At 39.2% G+C, this 20,075-nt stretch overlaps 1 protein-coding gene and 2 pseudogenes across 6 annotated transcripts; 2 read left to right on the top strand and 1 right to left on the bottom strand.

The window, feature by feature from the left end:
* LOC130222044 (zinc finger protein 721-like) overlaps positions 1–20,075 on the bottom strand; it is a 495,527-nt pseudogene that overhangs the window by 339,625 nt on the left and 135,827 nt on the right.
* LOC130222067 (gastrula zinc finger protein XlCGF57.1-like) overlaps positions 1–20,075 on the top strand; it is a 184,776-nt pseudogene that overhangs the window by 86,126 nt on the left and 78,575 nt on the right.
* LOC130222178 (uncharacterized) lies at positions 1,031–13,044 on the top strand. Of its 6 annotated transcripts, none has more exons than XM_056454806.1 (10): positions 1,196–1,219; positions 2,908–3,218; positions 5,048–5,215; positions 5,759–5,870; positions 7,323–7,451; positions 7,613–7,717; positions 8,370–8,474; positions 8,908–8,992; positions 9,967–10,162; positions 12,779–13,039. In XM_056454806.1, exons 4-10 carry the CDS (start codon positions 5,827–5,829, stop codon positions 12,964–12,966), a joined length of 852 nt encoding a protein of 283 aa, XP_056310781.1. In that variant the 5' UTR covers positions 1,196–1,219; positions 2,908–3,218; positions 5,048–5,215; positions 5,759–5,826; the 3' UTR covers positions 12,967–13,039. The 6 variants fall into 6 exon arrangements, with proteins under 6 accessions (XP_056310783.1, XP_056310781.1, XP_056310780.1 ...); XM_056454805.1 differs by having other exon boundaries at positions 5,048–5,356; XM_056454808.1 differs by lacking the exons at positions 1,196–1,219; positions 2,908–3,218 and adding an exon at positions 1,031–1,061 and having other exon boundaries at positions 5,189–5,215.

The raw sequence follows: 20,075 nt of genomic DNA, 5'->3' as shown, positions 1-20,075 counted from the left end.
ATAGCAGTTTACCTCTGCTCACCACATCAGTGTCTTTATGAATATATGACATTTATTTATATGACAATAAACCTATTGAAGTTCCTCGTTATCTCATAATTATATTTTAGTGTTCTGTACATTTATCATTATAACTGATTAAAATAATCTTGTTTATGGATTGTGAAGTAAAATTCTTACACTATTTGGAAAACATCACATTCACAGAACACAATGTATGCTAACTGATCCTGAATCTGTGAACTCTTTTCCACCGATCTAAAGGTTTTAATGATTCCCTGATTTCAGTCATTTAAGATATTTAAGTTCTCTGTGTTTAATTTGAAAATTCCCTTTTATAATGGTTTGTGTGAAACTACGTATTCCCTTATGCTATTTCCCTTTAAACATATAATAAAAGAACAAATAAATAAATGAATAAAAGCTGCTAAGTTAGATTTTTTACTGATAATAATAAATCCTTTCTCACAACCAAGACACATCAACCCCGTCTTCCAGTTTCTGAGAAAAATTATTGATATTTTTATTGACTTTTTATCCTGAATTTTGAGAAATGATGACAATAGTATTAAACATCTGTATTGTAAATGTGTGATCATTGTAGAATCGAAACATTTCATTAAAGCTGTCCTATTTTTGTCTTAGGACAATTTAGAAAAGCTTTTTGAATCATTTCAAATGTTGACTACTGTATATATACAATGCACAGCATTAACAAATACACTGCCTTATTATTAGCCCCCCTGAATTATTAGACCGCTTGTTTATTTTTCCCCCAATTTCTGTTTAATAGAGCAAATATTTTTTCAGCACATTTCTAATCATAATAGTTTTAATAACTCATCTCTAATAACTGATTTATTTCATCTTTACCATGATGACAGCACATAATATTTTAGTAGATATTATTCAAGACGCTTCTATACAGCTTAAAGTGACATTTAAAGGCTTAACTAGGTTAATTAGGTTAACTAGGCAGGTTAGTGAGCTCGTGCTCAGAGAAGCTGCACAGATATCTTCAGCTCCAGTGGTTTGTGTGTTGTCTTCAGGACACGCCCACAGTCAGGAGAATCTCATGAATATTCATGTCAGTGTCACTGTGTGGAGCCAGTAATATTTCAGTATATACCTGTAGATCACATGTGTGTTTTAGTGAAGTGAAAGGGTCAAAGAGCTCAGATTGTGTTCCTGCTGCACAAGAGCGTCTGTACTTCTGCATGTGAGTTTCATTCTTCTACATTACGCTTATTTGTGGAGATAATGAAGGGATTTTAGATGTGTGAGTGTGATTTAAATGTCTGATCCTGAAGATCAAATCCTCCAACACAGATTAAACACTGAGTCAAACACGCTCATTTAAACACTGTGTCTAAAAGCTTTATTTTTTAATCCCTTTAAAGTGTTTGTTCTCTTCTATATCAGACTGACTCAATAGTTTCCAATAATTCAGCATTAAATATAACTCTAATCATTCAGAGCCACGAAATCAAAAGTAAAGTTAAAGCAGACCTTCCAGTTGAACAGGAAGAAAAGCTGCAGAAAAACAACAAGCTGACGATCCTTAAACAAAACTGCATTTAACCTTTAACCATCAGAGTAACTCATTAACTTACCAAATAGCCTCTTTAATAGATAAGACATTTTAATACTAACTAAATCAACAGTTGTCTAAACCTGAACTTATCTTGATAAACTCTATATAACATGCATTTATCTTAAATTAAATGTGAAATAGCTGAGGTGTCAGATCAGGGGTTAAACCAACTGCATTCATGTAAAGGACTATATATATATACTCTTAATAAAGTAAAGGAAAGCCATTTTAAAATATTACAGATATGTATTACCTATGTAATGATTTATGTTTTATTTTTGACTTAAGGAGGAATCAGGAAGTCGCAATAATTATATTTTAGTGTTCTGTACATTTATCATTATAACTGATTAAAATAATCTTGTTTATGGATTGTGAAGTAAAATTCTTACACTATTTGGAAAACATCACATTCACAGAACACAATGTATGCTAACTGATCCTGAATCTGTGAACTCTTTTCCACCGATCTAAAGGTTTTAATGATTCCCTGATTTCAGTCATTTAAGATATTTAAGTTCTCTGTATTTAATTTGAAAATTCCCTTTTATAATGGTTTGTGTGAAACTACGTATTCCCTTATGCTATTTCCCTTTAAACATATAATAAAAGAACAAATAAATAAATGAATAAAAGCTGCTAAGTTAGATTTTTTACTGATAATAATAAATCATTTCTCACAACCAAGACACGTCAACTCCGTCTTCCAGTTAGTAGTATAGTATTCCAATAGTATTAAACATCTGTATTGTAAATGAGTGATCATTGTATAATCAAAACATTTCATTAAAACTGTCCTATTCTTGTCTTAGGACAATTTAGAAAAGCTTTTTGAACCATTTCAAATGTTGACTGCTGTATATATACAATGCACAGCATTAATAAATACACTGCCTTAAAAATATCTCTATATATATATATATACAGTTGAAGTCAGAATTATTAGCCCCCCTGAATTATTAGACCGCTTGTATATTTTTCCCCCAATTTCTGTTTAATAGAGCAAATATTTTTTTCAGCATATTTCTAATCATAATAGTTTTAATAACTCATCTCTAATAACTGATTTATTTTATCTTTACCATGATGACAGCACATAATATTTTACTAGATATTCTTCAAGACACTTCACTTTTCTTCACTGTGATCTGAAGTTATTTTGTTCATTAGTTCCAGTTTTGCCTGACTAATCTATTGTATAAACACACTTATTGAATATTATTTAACAGCATCATATAGAAAATAATAATATAACAGAGAGATCTGTATGAGGTGTACTCATTTATATAGAAATCTCTAATCTTATTTTATAGGTTCAACATTGCTGTAAATATTCTTCAGAGACCTCTCAGATTTCATTTCAAATACCTTCTCTAAATCTTCCTTCAACACACTCGTGCTCAGAGAAGCTGCACAGATATCTTCAGCTCCAGTGGTTTGTGTGTTGTCTTCAGGACACACCCACAGTCAGGAGAACCTCATAAATATTTATGTCAGTGTCACTCTGTGGAGCCAGTAATATTTCAGTATATACCTGTAGATCACATGTGTGTTTTAGTGAAGTGAAAGGGTCAAAGAGCTCAGATTGTGTTCCTGCTGCACAAGAGTGTCTGTACTTCTGCATGTGAGTTTAATTCTTCTACATTACGCTTATTTGTGGAGATTATGAAGGGGTTTTAGATGTGTGAGTGTGATTTAAATGTCTGATCCTGAAGATCAAATCCTCCAACACAGAGTAAACACTGAGTCAAACACGGTCATTTAAACACTGTGTCTAAAAGCTTTATTTTTTAATCCCTTTAAAGTGTTTGTTCTCTTCTATATCAGACTGACTCAATAGTTTCCAATAATTCAGCATTAAATATAACTCTAAACATTCAGAGTCACGAAAACAAAAGTAAAGTTAAAGCAGACCTTCCAGTTGAACAGGAAGAAAAGCTGCTGAAAAACAAGCTGACGAAAATTCATTCAACCTTTAACCGTCAGAGTCACTCATTAACTAACCAAATAGCCTCTTTAATAGATAAGACATTTTAATACTAACTAAATCAACAGTTGTCTAAACCTGAACTTATCTTGATAAACTTTATATAACATGCATTTATCTTAAATCAAATGTGAAATAGCTGGGGTGTCAGATCAGGGGTTAAACCAACTGTATTGTAAAGGACTATATATATATATATATATATATATATATATATATATATATATATATATATATATATATATATATATATATATATATATATACTCTTAATAAAGTAAAGGAAAGCCATTTTAAAATATTACAGATATGTATTACCCATGTAATGATTTATGTTTTTTTTTTGACTTAAGGAGGAATCAGGAAGTCGCAATAATTATATTTTAGTGTTCTGTACATTTATCATTATAACTGATTAAATTAATCTTGTTTATGGATTGTGAAGTAAAATTCTTACACTATTTGGAAAACATCACATTGACAGAACACAATGTATGCTAACTGATCCTGAATCTGTGAACTCTTTTCCACCGATCTAAAGGTTTTAATGATTCCCTGATTTCAGTCATTTAAGATATTTAAGTTATCTGTATTTAATTTGAAAATTCCCTTTTATAAGGGTTTGTGTGTAACTATGTATTCCCTTATGCTATTTCCCTTTAAACATATAATAAAAGAACAAAGAAATAAATAAAATAAAAGCTGCTAAGTTAGATTTTTTACTGATAATAATAAATCATTTCTCACAACCAAAACACGTCAACACCGTCTTCCAGTTAGTAGTATAGTATTCCAATAGTATTAAACATCTGTATTGTAAATGAGTGATCATTGTATAATCAAAACATTTCATTAAAGAAAATTTAGAAAAGCTTTTTGAATCATTTCAAATGTTGACTACTGTATATATACAATGCACAGCATTAATAAATACACTGCCTTAAAAAAATCTATCTATCTATCTATCTATCTATCTATCTATCTATCTATCTATATATATATATATATATATATATATATATATATATATTTCTATATTATATATATTATATATTATATATATATATTTCTAATAGCGAATATAGACAAACAGATATATTGATTAAAATAAGTTTGAAAACACCTTCAGAAATAGAAAGATAAAACATGTAAATTCAAATTATGTGTTGCAAACAATGAATCGATGACAAACTACACCATTTTAACTAAATGCAATACTGTTTTATGGTTTTCTTGATTTTTCCTCTGTTTAAACATTATTCATTTGTGTTTGCTGTTTTTCTTCACTGTGATCTGAAGTTATTTTGTTCATTAGTTCCAGTTTTGCCTTTGTTACTGACTAATCTATTGTATAAACACACTTATTGAATATTATTGAACAGCATCATATAGAAAATAATAATATAACAGAGAGATCTGTATGAGGTGTACTCATTTATATATAAATCTCTAATCTTATTTTATAGGTTCAACATTGCTGTAAATATTCTTCAGAGACCTCTCAGATTTCATCTCAAATACCTTCTCTAAATCTTCCTTCAACACACTCGTGCTCAGAGAAGCTGCACAGATATCTTCAGCTCCAGTGGTTTGTGTGTTGTCTTCAGGACACGCCCACAGTCATGAATATTCATGTCAGTGTCACTCTGTGGAGCCAATAATATTTCAGGATATACATTCAGAGTCACAAAACTGAAAGTAAAGTTAAACCAGACCATCCAGTTGAACAGGAAAAAAAGCTGCTGAAAAACAACAAGCTGACGATCCATAAAGAGGTGGTTCAGAGTGTTGTTAGAGCTTAGTTGTGTTTATTTATTTATTTTATTAAAATGCTGACGTTCACTAAACAAACTATATTTAACCCTTAACTGTCAGCAGACGTTTTGAGTACTAACTAAATAGTTTGCTAAATAAATGAATATCTTAGTTAATATATATATATAAAGTCACTTAACAAATCATATATTATATATTAAATGTGAAATATATGAGGTGTCAGATCAGAGAACTGCATTCATTTGAAGAAGTGTGTATTTACATCTATGTGTGTATTTACGTGTTACCAAACTGCTCTCTCCCTCATCATGTGCTCTGTTTCAGTAAGGTCTTGTTTGTGAAGTCAGCATTGATTGTTATAAAGTGTGATGTTCTTAATCTCAGTATATTGTCATCTCCAGGTGATGGTCAGCGGCTGATTGTTTCCTGAAAGCTCTGTTAATGTCTGCATTGGTGTTTTAGCTGCAGTATGACAGAGGAGCGAGTAAAGGACTCTCTCTCAGAGATACACAGGTATTGACTCTGTTTTTGTCTCTCAGACTCAGAGATTATAATAATTTCTAAAGACACAAAGTAATATTTTGTGTTTTATATATTCTCATCAGATTTCTGTGCTGAGTTTTTTACCCATCAGGTTTCACAACAAGGTTTAAGAGTCAGTGTGTTTTTAAGTGAAACTAAAATTGTGCAGAATGAGAAAGCAGCGCATTGTCATGGCAATTTCAAATAAAGAGAGTCTTACGGTCAAGAGACAAAGTTATCTTACAAGGTTTACCTCTAAAACGATTTTATTCTTTGCAAAGAACGTCCTGTTTACGAACGTAACCCACGTTTCCCGAGTAAGAAACTCCAACGTGCGTCTAATAACAGAGTACAGGAGATTGCTAGATGACCAATCACTCTGATTAGTCATTAGTGAAGTATATGAGTTGGCGTTCGCAGATTGAGCATCAGATTTTTGCCAGCTGAAGACTGAAAACTCAGCTAACAGCTGGAGACACTGTGGCAGTGAAGACACATGTCTCTGTTCCCTATTCAGGAAACATGGGTTACATTCATAACCAGGATGTTCCCCTTCATGGAAATTCCAATGTGCATCTGGTAACAGACTATGGGAGACTGTATGGAAAACGTCACTAAGCCCATCATGGCTGACGTGTGGTTTGCCAAGCAAAGCCTGAGCGCACCAGCATCACCAAGAGCGCACTCTTCCAACGTCCCCTAGGCCCTTAAATTACCATTACATGGGAATATTAGAATTAACCTAATCCGGGGTTGTAATGGCTTTTACCTAGCTAATAAAGACTAGGGATTTTAGAATACGACAGTACGTTGGGAAAGCGTGCCAGTCCAAAGTGGGAGAATGCTGTGGAGACCACCTGCTACCCAAGAGAGTGCTACATATGATAAGCCGGTTAGCGGGTCGGGAAGACATGTGTCCGCCTGAAAAGGGGGAACAAACCGTGGCTGAAATAAGCATATGGGGTCACCATGGGGAACAGCGCATAGTTGACACTGAAACTCAGTATGTAGGTAGACCAAATGGCCATACCAGACATCAAACTGAGCCAGGCACCCAGCTCCTCCACTGAGTCAGATGCTAGGGGACTCGGAGGGATTCTCTAGCATTCGCCAGCAGGGAACTTACTAGCAGAATAGAAAAGGCACACTTATCTCCAAGTTAGGGAGCATGACGCAGCAAGCGTTTTTGACACTGAGATTAATTTCCTCCCAATTGTCTGAGGTTACCTAGTGATTGGGAGGAAACTGGGTCTACTCGAAGATTATAAGATCTCGCGAATGTATTAGGTGTCACCCAGCCTGTAACTCTGCAGTTATCTGTGAGAGAGGCACTGTGTGCTAACGCCCAGGAGGAGGCGACACTTCTAGTAGAGTGTGCCTAGAGTGTAAAGGAGACTGAAGTTTGTCCTGCAGTTTATTCCTCTGGTGTGTTTGTGTCTTCAGGGTGAGATCAAGATCACGTGTGTCCAGCTCTGTGTTTCTATTGAATGACTGCTCAAAACTTCATCAAAACATTCGCTCAAAACATCATCTACCAGATCTCAGTGAGGAAACACCATCATCAGCCAAAAGGTATTTTGTGTTTTACATTATTGGAGACACAAATACTTCTTAGCAGTGTTTATCAGGAGTATTTTTATATACTTAAACAATAGTTTAAGATTTATTTTACACCTTGAACAACACCTTGAGGTTGTGACGCTCCTTTTCCTCTGGTGTGTTTGTGTGTTTAGTGTGAGATCAGGATCATGTGTGTCCAGCTCTGTGTCTCTGAAGAGTGACGTGTCAATGGGTAAACCACCAAACCTCAGAGAGAAAACACCATCATCTGCTCAAAGGTATTTTGTGCTTTACATTATTGCTCACACATGGTCTGTATTACAGTAATTGATCAGGACATTTTTATTTTAGTTACACAACAATATAAAGATTTTTTCCACTAAATTTTCTAGAAAACACTAGAACAGTGTATAATCTGAATGTATTCATTTATACTCCTGATATGGACACATATCTGACCATAAAACATTCCCTTAAGGTTTGTACCTTAAAATAATGCATGTGAAAAGAAAACTTTGGTAGTAAAATGTCCTTCTTGTCATGATGAGCTTTAAATAAAGAGACAGAAGATCTGCAGCATCTATTAAATAAGTCAAAATCTCAATTTTTGACCAGGGGTCTCATTTATAAAATATGGACAAAACTGGTGGAAACATGCGTACAACACTTTCCATGTAAAAGTCAAATAAATAAAAAATTGGACAAGAAAATGTGCAGAGCTGAAAGTACTCCACGTAAATGTATTTCACTTGAATATTGACTTGAAAAACTTTAACGCAGGAGACACACGAGTGGGAATAATGGGTGGGGACTGGCATAATAAATGATCTCATGGCTTTTTTTATCTGAAGTTTTACACATTAAAGATTTATCTTAGATCTTGAACAACACCTTGAGGTTGTGACGCTCATTTTCCTCTGGTGTGTTTAGTGTGAGATCAGGATCATGTGTGTCCAGCTCTGTGTCTCTGAAGAGTGACAGGTCAATGAGTAAACCTCCAGACCTCAGAGAGAAAACACCATCATCTGCTCAAAGGTATTTTGTGTTTAACATTAATACTCACACATGGACTGTACTGTATTCTGTAATGAGAGTCATTCCTGAATGAATCGTTTGTTTGAGTAAATCAAACTTCACTCATTAAGACATTTACAGACACCCAATGGCAGTTTGAGTTTCTTTTTCAGAATATCTTTCAGTAAATAATAATCTTGCATTTCTATGCCAACATTAACTCAACTTTGCCATTTAAAACCTGTATGAGTTTCTGTCATTTGTAAAACAAACTTTGTTTGGAAAATGTTTAATAATTTGGCCCGATTGCACAATTAACAAATGTGTCCACTGTCCTGACTGTCTCTTTATTATGAGCACTATACACAACATTCATTATTTTTAGTGTTTCCTACATATATCTGTATCTGTTTCCCTCTAAATGTATTATTACAGTAGTTTTATCTGTTAACAGTGTTGAATATGAGTTAGCAGCTTCAGGAGACGAGACTCACAGGAGACACAAGAGCTTCACAGACAATCTCCAGTGGATCTTCCAGGTGGGAAAAACTCATTTAGAATAATTAAAGTCACTGAAATAACTCCCTGAAACACACAGAATATTCCTTCACAACACTTGAGAACTGGATCTTGTAACCTGCTTTGGTTGGCCCCTGACCTAACTAAAAGTGTCTACAAAATGAATGATCTTAATATTCTGTGCTGCTTTGGTTTTTCAGACATTAAAATAATATTTCTAGGTCATTCTGAGGTCTCTCAATCATTTACAGGCACAAAGGAGACCGTTTGGGGTAATTTTTGACTAAATGTTTGATATTTCAACCAGTTTTACTCAGAATAGCTGGATCTAGTCTGATATCGGCCTGTTTTATAAAATCTACGTTACAAAAATCAGAATATGACAACTGCATCTATTGACAAAACAACATGCAACATACCAAGCTTAAACATAGCATCCTGCGCTTGGTTAGCTAATAAGAACAGTTGAGAGCAGAGATGCCCAAACTAGTGCCCACGGGCCAAAGTTGTTGTATGGTAACCTTTGTTTTGACACGTTATCCCGTCTAAGAGAGGCAGAATGTTAGGGAGGGTAGAGGTAATGCCTTTAAAACACATTATCATTCTAAGTTTAACGTAACCTTTCATTTGTTTTATTGTTAAATTAAAAAACAGCCAACTGAGATGAAACGTTTGAGTTAAATGTGAATTAATCCGATTTTTCTTTTAATGAACACACTGTTGCTCAACAGATAGAGCACTAGTCTGAAATCATTGGTGAGCAGATGAAGAGAAAGGCTGGTGCAGCTTGACTAGTGTATTCGGCTGTAAACTCCATTGTGTTATAAAGAGAACTCTTATTATTTGTCTTAAAGCTTTCTTTAAACTATGGCATATGATAAACATATGATAATGTATTATAATGTATTTTTTAATTATTGTGTTTGTGGACGTACAGCTATGTGTGAATGAATTATTTCATTAAATATTGATTTTCTCTTTTCTTCAATCAAAGAATCTTGAGAGCAAAATGATCAGATTTCTGAAGAATGAACTGGGAAACTTTAAGAAAATCTTACAGGAAGAAAACAGTCAAGAGTTTGTAAAGGACTATAATGAGAACAGAAGCAGAATCACAGAAGCAGCTCTTGATCTCACACTCTTCTTCCTGAGAAAGATGAAGCAAGATCAAGCTGCTGATACACTTGAAGGTAAGAGATTCATAGCAAACATTTGAACATCTGATGACCACTGAAAAGGCGTCCCTGCTACACATTCCATCATGGTTAAAAAATATATCCAAAATCCAAATTGAAATGATGTTTATATTATACTTATAAATAATCACACTTATTATTTAAAACTGTGAAAGGCAACCAGGTTATTATAATGTCTGATTTCTGTCCAGTCAGACCTGAATGTCTTTATAACGTAGACACGTGTAACGTGTTAACACACAAAGAACAACACTTTAAATAAAGCAGCTGCTTTTTATTTAATCGAACATTTTTAGCTAAACAACTATTTATTTTTGTTAAACATTAAGCACATTAACAGAACACAAGAGGGAAAAAAGATTTATGTAAACATTAAATTAATTGACAAGTCTGTTTTAACCCTCCAGTCCAGCTCTTCTAGGAGCATGTTTGAGGTGTTCCATGATTGCTCCATCTCCTGACAGCATCTGAGGGAAGACAATATGATTGTGTATAAGCCTACAAGTAAATGTAAAAAAAAAACTAAATGTAAAAAGTATATATTGTAAAGAAAAGGGGTAGGGGTGTCCCAATTCTCTTTAGCCTGAAGGCATAGGGCTAAGGGGAAGAGGTGAATACCCCTTGGAACAAAGATTTTGTCAGGACCACATTTGAAACCACATTTTTAAGCACATGTTTTAATATATTCATAACTGCGTTCAAGTTTTACCATCATGCTTTTTAAAAAAAAATTTGGCGATCTATAATCCATAATCATAACTTCTGTACAGCAGTCCCACAACATTCTGACACTCGATGACCCTGTCAGTAATGTCTAGTGGCTGGGAATGAGTTTTTACAGTGTCTGCTATAATGTTAATGTTGTTTTCGTGTGTTTACAGATGAATATGGCCACTGTGTAAATGCACAGTATAGTCACGATCTTAATGCCACATTAGATCATTATGATAACATGATTTATGCCTTCAGTGATTTCCTGAAGATAAATACCAAAAAATAACCCAACTGGAATAACTACAGCAGTCACGATCGTCTGATCACATATGAAGCAAGAGATCGTGATGACACATGATGACATGTGCTGGTGCTGTAGTGCTGTCCCAATTCTTAGAGGATAAATTTTGAAGGCCTTCCCCTTAACCCTCGTTTGTAAGGGCCAAGGGGTAGGGGTACAAAAATAGAATTGGGATTGGGCCTTAGTCTGTAACTGCACGAACAGGACATTTATTATGAAAGATGGGCAACATTAAACCAAACAAAACATTACAGAATAACATGTTCTGAATGAAAATGCTGCCCACTTTACCTTGAATAGCTTGTGGTACAAGCGGAACATTTGAATGCTCTATTTCTAGATATCATTATTTAACATTCAGAAACATGACATTGGATTGTAATAATCATTTTGGAACAATACAGTCAAACAATGCAGGATAAATACATGACTTTGTTGAAACTCTGGACAGCTGCTGAGCTTATATGTGACACCACAATGAAAATGGAAAATAAAAAAATGTAATATAAATTAAATGCAATAGCTATCTCTATACTGACAGAGAGAGAATAATATGGATGGACGAATGGGATACAAAGATACTTAACCATTTGTCCTATAGTAAACTTAAACAGAGCCATTTCTTTTCATCATCTTTGATGGACGCCTCGAAGGATCTAGTTGCATTATAGAACATGTTGACTTGCCAGGGCCTAAAAGGCAAGATAATCTCCAAAGTTCATCATACAATTCAATGGACATGGCAAACATTTGTCTTTGGAATCCTAAAAGAAAATTCAGCACATTATTGTGTATACACGGTCAAGGCTGTTTATGAAAATATTCGTAAAATAAATGTGACAAGGTTTGTTATTTTTTATCAATTCCTTCTCAGGTTTTCCCCTGTATATTGGTTGTGAAAATATGGCATGGAAACTCAAATAAAAAACTAACAACAGTCAGCTAAAACACTGGAATCAATATTGTTGACAAATAAAAAATATTTATAACTACAAACAATGGAAAGTATTCAGACCACCTTACATTTTTCACTCTTTGTTATATTGCAGCTGTTTGCTAAAATCGTTTAAGTAATTTTTTTCTTCATTAATGTACACACAGCCCTCCATATTGAAAGAAAAAAACATGTTGGCATGTTTGTAGATTTCTAAAAAAAAGAGAAAAAAGTGAAAAACCACATGGTTTATAACCTGTAAAGGGTTCTCAAATGGAAAGCGGTAAATTTGGCTCAAAGAACTCTGGAAGTTTGCAGTATTATCAGACAAGTGTTTGAGGGAATGAATGATGATTGGATCATTGATTCATTAAAATCTACAGAAGAATCAACAAAATGCTCCAGAATCCTAGAATTCATCAGGAAGTTGTCACGGATTGGCCAGGCTCTTCCACCAGTATCACGCAACGAGCACCATCACCTGAGTTCTAATCACGCACAGCTGCACCTAATCACTTCAACTTACTACAAAAACACACACACTCACATCACTCAGTGTCCGGGCTCGTTCCAACGAAGCGGACTCCTAGATAGTACCTCCTGGTATTCTCTATCTACTTAACTCGTCTCTTGTACTTACCTGATCTTTGTTTCCTTCCAGTCTGTCCAGCGTTCCTCGTGTCCTGTCAGAGTTGTGTGTGTCGTCAGGCTGTCTTCCCCGCAAGCCCTCTGGTGTGTGCATTCGGTCTTCCTCAGTGTTTGTCATCCATCCTGTCCCAAAGAAGGAGTATCAGCTCAACCGAACATCACTCACTTCCCCATAGTAATCCTTTTGAGCTCCGCTGTTAAAATAAACATCATTCATTTTCTCACCTTGTTTGTCCGTCTGCTTCCCTAACAGAAGCCCGCACCTCTACACAACTAACAGCAATGAGCACACCCGATCCCATTCAGGAGTTGGTGGACTCGCTGAAAAGAGTCCTACTACCATCTGCTCCACTTCCCGAAGCACCACCAGCACCGAGCACTTCACTGTCCACCCACTCATCCAGTCCCATGGCTCGACCAGCGCCCTACTCTGGCGGGGCGGAGGAGTGCAATGGATTTCTTCTACAATGTTCCCTTGTATTCACAATGCAACCTGATTTATACCCCACAGATCGGTCGAAGATTGCGTTCATCATCTCTCTTCTCTCTGGGTCGGCTCTCCGGTGGGCTGAGACCATCTGGCAGCAAGCTGGGCCGGTAACAAATTCCATTCATACATTTACTAAGTATTTCAAGGAGGTCTTTGGTCGTGCGGATGGAGAAGTAGCAGCCAGAGAACAATTGTACCACCTCAAACAGGGAGCCATGTCCACACAGGATTATGCGCTCCGATTTCGAATTCTGGCTGCTGCTAGCGGATGGAATGAGCTATCTCTCCTCACGACATACCGGCTCGGACTGGAGCCCAATCTTCGACTACAGCTGGCAGCCCTCGACGATACCATGGGGTTGGAAAAATTCATCCAACACTCTCTTCGATGCTCTGATCGTTTGAAGGTCTACCAGCATGACCTTACACCAGTACTTCAAGCACTCTTCCGTCCGCCAGAGCCAGTCGTCCCTCCAGAACCAGAACCAATGATCGTCGAATCTGGTAGACTCACGATCACTGAGCGACAAAGGAGGCTGGCCCGGGGTCTGTGTATGTACTGTGGTGCCGAAGGACATGTCAGGCTGGACTGTCCCATTCGTCCAGTACACTCCTTGGTGAGTGCGTTTAGTTCTACCATTGAAAAAATGCACCCTCTCACCACCAATGTTCAGTTAACTGCCCATTCTGACTCTTTTTCAGTCACGGCCCTTATCGACTCCGGGTCAGCTGGAAATTTCATCTCACACGCCCTCTGTCGCCACCTCCAGCTCCACACCGAAGCCTTGACGTACGTCTACCAGATTCAACCTATAACCAACGATATCCATTCCCAGGCACGCATCCATCGTAAATGTGAACCCGTCAATCTTCAAGTGGGATTGCGTCACAAAGAGGAGATCCAATTTCTGGTTCTGGAGGGTGCATCGATGGACATCATCCTAGGGCGCCCATGGTTGGTGAAGCACGATCCCATCCTCTCTTGGGGCACAGGAGAAATCAAGAGATGGGGTGAAGAATGCAGATCCAGCTGTTTTCCCGACCTACCCTTGCAGATTCAGAGACCCCTAACAGTCTACGTCATGTCAGTCGAGCCCCGTCGAGAAACGATCCATCCAGATTCCGAAGATCTACTCCTCATACGAGGACGTATTTTGCCTCAAGAGAGCTTCCCAGCTACCTCCACATCGGCCATGGGACTGCGCCATAGACCTGCTTCCAGATGCTCCAATGCCCAGTGGTAGGATCTACCCGTTGTCCCTTCCGGAAACTAAGGCCATGGAGGAGTACATTCAGGAGGCTCTGAGTCAGGGGTATATCCATCCACCCACATCACCCGCTGCCTCAAGCTTCTTCTTCGTGGCTAAGAAGGATGAAGGGTTGCGGCCATGTATCGATTACAGAGTACTGAATCAAGGAACCGTCAAATTCCGATATCCCCTGCCTCTCGTCCCTGCGGCCCTGGAACAACTCCGATCAGCCAAAATCTTCACCAAGTTGGACCTCCGCAGCGCCTACAACCTGGTAAGAATACGTGAGGGGGACGAATGGAAGACGGCGTTTGTGACCCCTACTGGGCACTACGAGTACCTGGTCATGCCCTATGGTCTGGTCAACGCCCCCTCCGTATTCCAAAACTTCATCCACGAAGTCCTCCGGGAGTTCCTCCATCTCTTCGTCATTGTCTACATAGATGATATCCTGATTTACTCCCGGAGTGAGGCCGAACATCGCCACCACGTTGCGGAGGTCCTGCAAACCCTCAGAAAACATCAGTTGTACGTAAAGGCTAAAAATGCTCATTCCATTTACCATCTGTTCAGTTCCTAGGGTTCATCATCGATCAAAGAGGGGTTTGCATGGATGAGGGGAAGGTCACTTCCGTCATCTCCTGGCCAGAACCCAAAACAATAAAAGAACTCCAACGATTCCTAGGATTTGCCAATTTCTATCGACATTTCATCCACAATTACAGTCTCATCACCGCTCCACTTACCAATCTGCTCAAGAAAAAACCCAAAACCCTATCCTTGCCTCCCGAAGCCGCCGCAGCCTTCCAAAGCCTCAAAGAATCCTTCACTCAAGCTCCACTCCTGACTCACCCCAATCCCGACTTGCCTTTCGTGGTCGAAGTAGATGCATCGACCACTGGAGTGGGAGCTATCCTGTCTCAGTCCCACGGTACTCCCGCACTACTCCATCCATGTGCCTATTTCTCCCCGAAGCTCAGCCCGGCGGAAAAGACCTATGTCATCGGGAACCGAGAACTTCTTGCTATCAAGCTCGTCCTAGAGGAGTGGCGACACTGGTTGGAGGGGGCCAAACATCCGTTCCAGGTGATCACAGATCACAAAAACTTACAATACCTCAAAGATGCTAAAAGACTCTGTCCTCGTCAGGCCCGATGGTCCTTGTTCTTCTCCAGATTTCAGTTTTCTATATCATACCGACCAGGATCAGAAAACATCCGAGCAGACGCACTTTCTAGAATACATGATCAGCAAGAAATCATCGAGACCCCGGCCAAGATCCTTCCAGACCAGATTACTGTCTGTCCCATCACATGGTCCGCTCCTACAGTCGTCGCCACTCCAGAATCCAGAACTCCGCCGGGCTGTCCCCCTAATCGACGGTTTATCCCTGAAAACCAACGGGTAGATCTCATTCATTTCCAGCCATACCTCTCTGGGCACAGGGCATCCCGGGGCCAACAACACCCTCTCGCTGCTATCCCAACGCTTTTGGTGGCCGAATATGGCAAGGGATGTGAGGAGATATATCCAAGGCTGTAGAGAATGCGCTATGTTGAAGAGTCCTCTCCATCTGCCTGCAGGCAAACTCCATCCCTTGCCCATCCCGAACCGCCCCTGGTCACACCTAGGAGTTGACTTTATGACGGATCTCCCATCATCTGGTGGTAATACCTGCATTTTTGTCATTGTAGATCGATTCTCAAAATTCTGTCGTTTGATTCCCTTGAAGGGTCTGCCCACAGCCCTAGAGACAGCTGAAAATCTATTCAACCATGTCTTTCGATATTTTGGGTTACCTGAAGATATAGTCTCGGACCGGGGACCCCAATTCATCTCCAGACTATGGAAAGCCTTCTTTAGACTCCTAGGTGTGACCGTCAGCCTCTCGTCTGGCTATCATCCACAGATCAACGGCTAGACAGAGAGGAAGATCCAAGAAGTGGGGCGGTTCCTCAGGACCTTCTGTCACGGTCATCAAAACTCCTGGAGCCAGTTTCTGGGCTGGGCGGAATACGCCCAGAATTCCCTGCGGCAACCTATCACCGGACTTACGCCATTCCAGTGCATTCTGGGATTCCAACCTCCATCTTTCCCTGGGATGGCGAACCTTCTGATGTCCCCGCAGTGGATTACTGGTTCCGGGAGAGCGAGAGGGTCTGGGACGATGCTCATCACCATCTTCAGAGGGCAGTTCGCAGAACAAAGGAGGTGTCCGACAAAAGAAGGATTCCAGGTCCCATCTATACTCCGGGGCAGAAAGTCTGGCTCTCCACCAGAGACATCCGCTTGCGACTGCCCTCCCGAAAACTTAGTCCCAGATTTTTTGGTCCCTTCACCATCCTGGAACAGGTCAACCCAGTCACGTACAAATTACAGTTACCACCACAATACAGAATCCACCCAACATTCCACGTATCACTCCTCAAACCTTTTCACGACCCTCTGATTCCCTCCACAGAGCCTGGCCACGAAGAGGAACCCCCTCCCTCACTGATGTTGGAAGAAGGGTCCATCTACAAAGTCAAGGACATTCTATGGTCCCGGCGTCGTGGTGGTCATCTAGAATACCTAGTCGACTGGGAGGGATATGGACTAGAGCAGAGGTCTTGGGTCCCCAGATCCGATATATTAGATCCCGCACTTATGGAGGAGTTCCACTCCAATCACCCCAAGTTCCCGGCTCCTCGACGAGGTAGTCCACCACGGCACCGGAGGTTTAGGCCCTCAGGAGCGGGCCCTGTGGAGGGGGGTAATGTCACGGATTGGCCAGGCTCTTCCACCAGTATCACGCAACGAGCACCATCACCTGAGTTCTAATCATGCACAGCTGCACCCAATCACTCCAACTCACTACAAAAGCAGACACCTCACATCACTCAGTGTCCGGGCTCGTTCCAATGAAGCGGACTCATAGATAGTACCTCCTGGTATTCTCTATCTACTTAACTCGTCTCTTGTACTTACCTGATCTCCTGATTTCCTTCCCGTCTGTCCAGCGTTCCCGGTGTCCTGTCAGAGTTGTGTGTCGTCAGTCTGTCTTCCCCGCAAGCCCTCTGGTGTGTGCATTCGGTCTTCCTCAGTGTCTATCATCCATCCTGTCCCAAAGAATGAGTATCAGCTCAACCGAACATCATTCACTTCCCCATAGTAATCCTCTTGTGCTCCGCTGTTAAAATAAACATCATTTATTTTCTCACCTTGTTTGTCCGTCTGCTTCCCTAACAGAAGTCAAGTTGGTTTTAGCTGGTCATTTTCCAGCCTGACCAGCTAAGTCCAGGCTGGAAACGGCTGGAAACCAGCCTGGATATGTCAAAAACCCCTCTAAAACCAGGCTGGTTGACCAGCTATAACCAGCCAACCAACCTAGGCTGGTTTAAGCTGGATTTTTCAGTAGGGAGGGTTCAGAAAAAACAAAACACCAGCGCAGAAATTCAACACAGAAGAACATAAACACTGACTGCCAGCTGGTGTTTCTGAAGTGTTACTGCAGAGCAACACAAACAGCAGAAGTATAAATGCATGGCTACACACAAGGCAGTCGCTGTGGGTCACGCCGATCACTCAGCACAGAAGTATAAACCAGTCTTAATGCTAACAGCTAATGTAGCTGTCTAATCCAAGGACTTCTAACATTACACAGATGACAAAGTGCACTCATGAAACTTCTGTTTCTTCATGATGAACAAGTCAAATTCATGCATATTATGAAAACTAACACATACTGTTCTTACACTAAAGTAAACTTGTAATAATTTGTCTTCCTCCTCTCCTCATGCTTGTGTATAAAACACCATAACTGCGATCTCTTGCACATGAGTTGCATGAAGATGCGTCTTGTGACGCGATCTAAGTCCAAAATGTTGAAAGAGTTTGTTAACCCTAATAATACCTGTGTACCGGTCGAGTCGGTCCCTCCTGGATTGTCTTTCTTGTCAAAGATTTCCCATGCAGAATGTATTGTTGCCCACAGGGAAGATATTTATTGACCGCTGTTGAAAAAAGATATCTCGCGGTTTATTAAAACATGTCATATGTGCCCAGTGACCAGAAAACCTAATGAGCCACTGAAACCGGCCCCACTGTATCCAATTCCTCCAGTAAAGCAGCCATTTGAATATTTGGTAATGGACTGTGTTGGTCCAATACCTCCCTCAAAATCGGGAAGTAAATTCCCCTTGACTGTAATGTCAAAGTAGTAGCTACTCAGTGGCTTACGCTCTGCGGAATATCACTACCCGGTCCGTAGTAAAAGCCCTGTGTTAATTCGTCTCAATCTTCGGTTTACCTAAGCTCATTCAAAGTGACCAGGGAACAAACTTCAAAAATGTTTGTGGAGATTTTAAAGCAATTAAGAGTTCAACATCACCGTTCCAGCACACAACATCCTCAGAGTCAAGGTGTGTTAGAGGGATTTCACCAAACACTGAAGTGTCTCTTGTGTGTGTATTGTGGAGAATTAAATTGCGACTAGGAAGAAGGGCTTCCGTGGCTTTTGTTAGCCGCAAGGGAGGTCACACAGTCTAGTTTGGGTTTTAGTCCAAATGACGTTATCTGCGATCAGTTAAAAGGTAAACAGCCACCAAAAAGTTTACTTGAATATGTGAACGGGTTGAAAAGACGCTTGTTTTTAGCTGGTCAGGCAGCACGGAAAAATTTGGAAAAGGCGCAAATTAAAATGAAAAAGCTTTCTGATCGTCGGTCTAGACAGCATGTTTTCAATCCCGGGGATCAGGTTTGGCATTGCTGTCCTTAGTGAGCTCTCTGTTCTGCGCAAAATTTGTGGGAGCATGTACTGTGGTACGTGCATTGTCTGATATTAATTATGAAAATAAACTCCAGATAGAAAGGAAAAACCCAAGTCTTTCATGTAAACTTGCTAAAACCTTTTTTCTCCCGCGATTGTCAAGCAGCTGATATTATATCATCAGGGGTGGTCAGTCCCGTGAATGAGGTGCTGGGACAATTCTCCGAGGGAGACAGGGTGGGTGGTAAGTTTTTAGGAAATGCTATAGTGCAACCCTGATTAACAAATTCTGAGATAGATTTGGAGGACTTGTTGTCTCACTTGTCTGTTTTGCAGCAAGCGGAGCTGTCACAGTTGATAAGTGAGTTTCCATCATTATTTGGGGATGTTTCATCACAAACACATTTAATAAAGCATGACGTGGATGTGGGTGATGCTTCACCTATATGCCAGCATTTTTATTGCGTCTCTTTTAAAAAATGTTTTAAATTAGAGTTAGAGATTCAGTACATGCTGAAGATTATCGTATTTATCGTAAAATTAAGAAATCACTAAACCTGACACTTTTCCTATCCCAAGAGTTTCCTGTCCCAAGATTGCATTGATCAAGTGGGCTCAGCAAGATATGTTAGTAAATTTGATTTACTCAAAGGATAATGGCAGGTGCCTTTGACAACTTGGGCACAGAAAATTACTGTTTTTTTTTAACTTCTTCAGGGCTATATTCTTATTCTGTCATGAGCTTTGAGTTACGAAACACTGCTGCGACATTTCAGAGATTGATGAATTTTGTAATCTCTGGTTTAGAGGGTTGTTTGGTCTA

Source organism: Danio aesculapii, chromosome 4 (assembly GCF_903798145.1).
Source record: "Danio aesculapii chromosome 4, fDanAes4.1, whole genome shotgun sequence".
NCBI lineage: Eukaryota > Metazoa > Chordata > Actinopteri > Cypriniformes > Danionidae > Danio > Danio aesculapii.
Note: the sequence above shows the minus strand (reverse complement) of the source record. Positions and strands in the feature narration are given on the sequence as shown.

What these genes read in the sequence shown, in the direction of transcription:
- LOC130222178 (XM_056454808.1), top strand. Translation starts at nt 5,827, where the DNA reads ATGACAGAGGAGCGAGTAAAGGACTCTCTCTCAGAGATACACAG. An exon ending in ACACCATCATCAGCCAAAAG is followed by an intron (nt 7,452 to 7,612) that starts GTATTTTGTGTT and finishes TTGTGTGTTTAG; the next exon opens with TGTGAGATCAGGATCATGTG. An exon ending in ATCTCCAGTGGATCTTCCAG is followed by an intron (nt 8,993 to 9,966) that starts GTGGGAAAAACT and finishes CTTCAATCAAAG; the next exon opens with AATCTTGAGAGCAAAATGAT.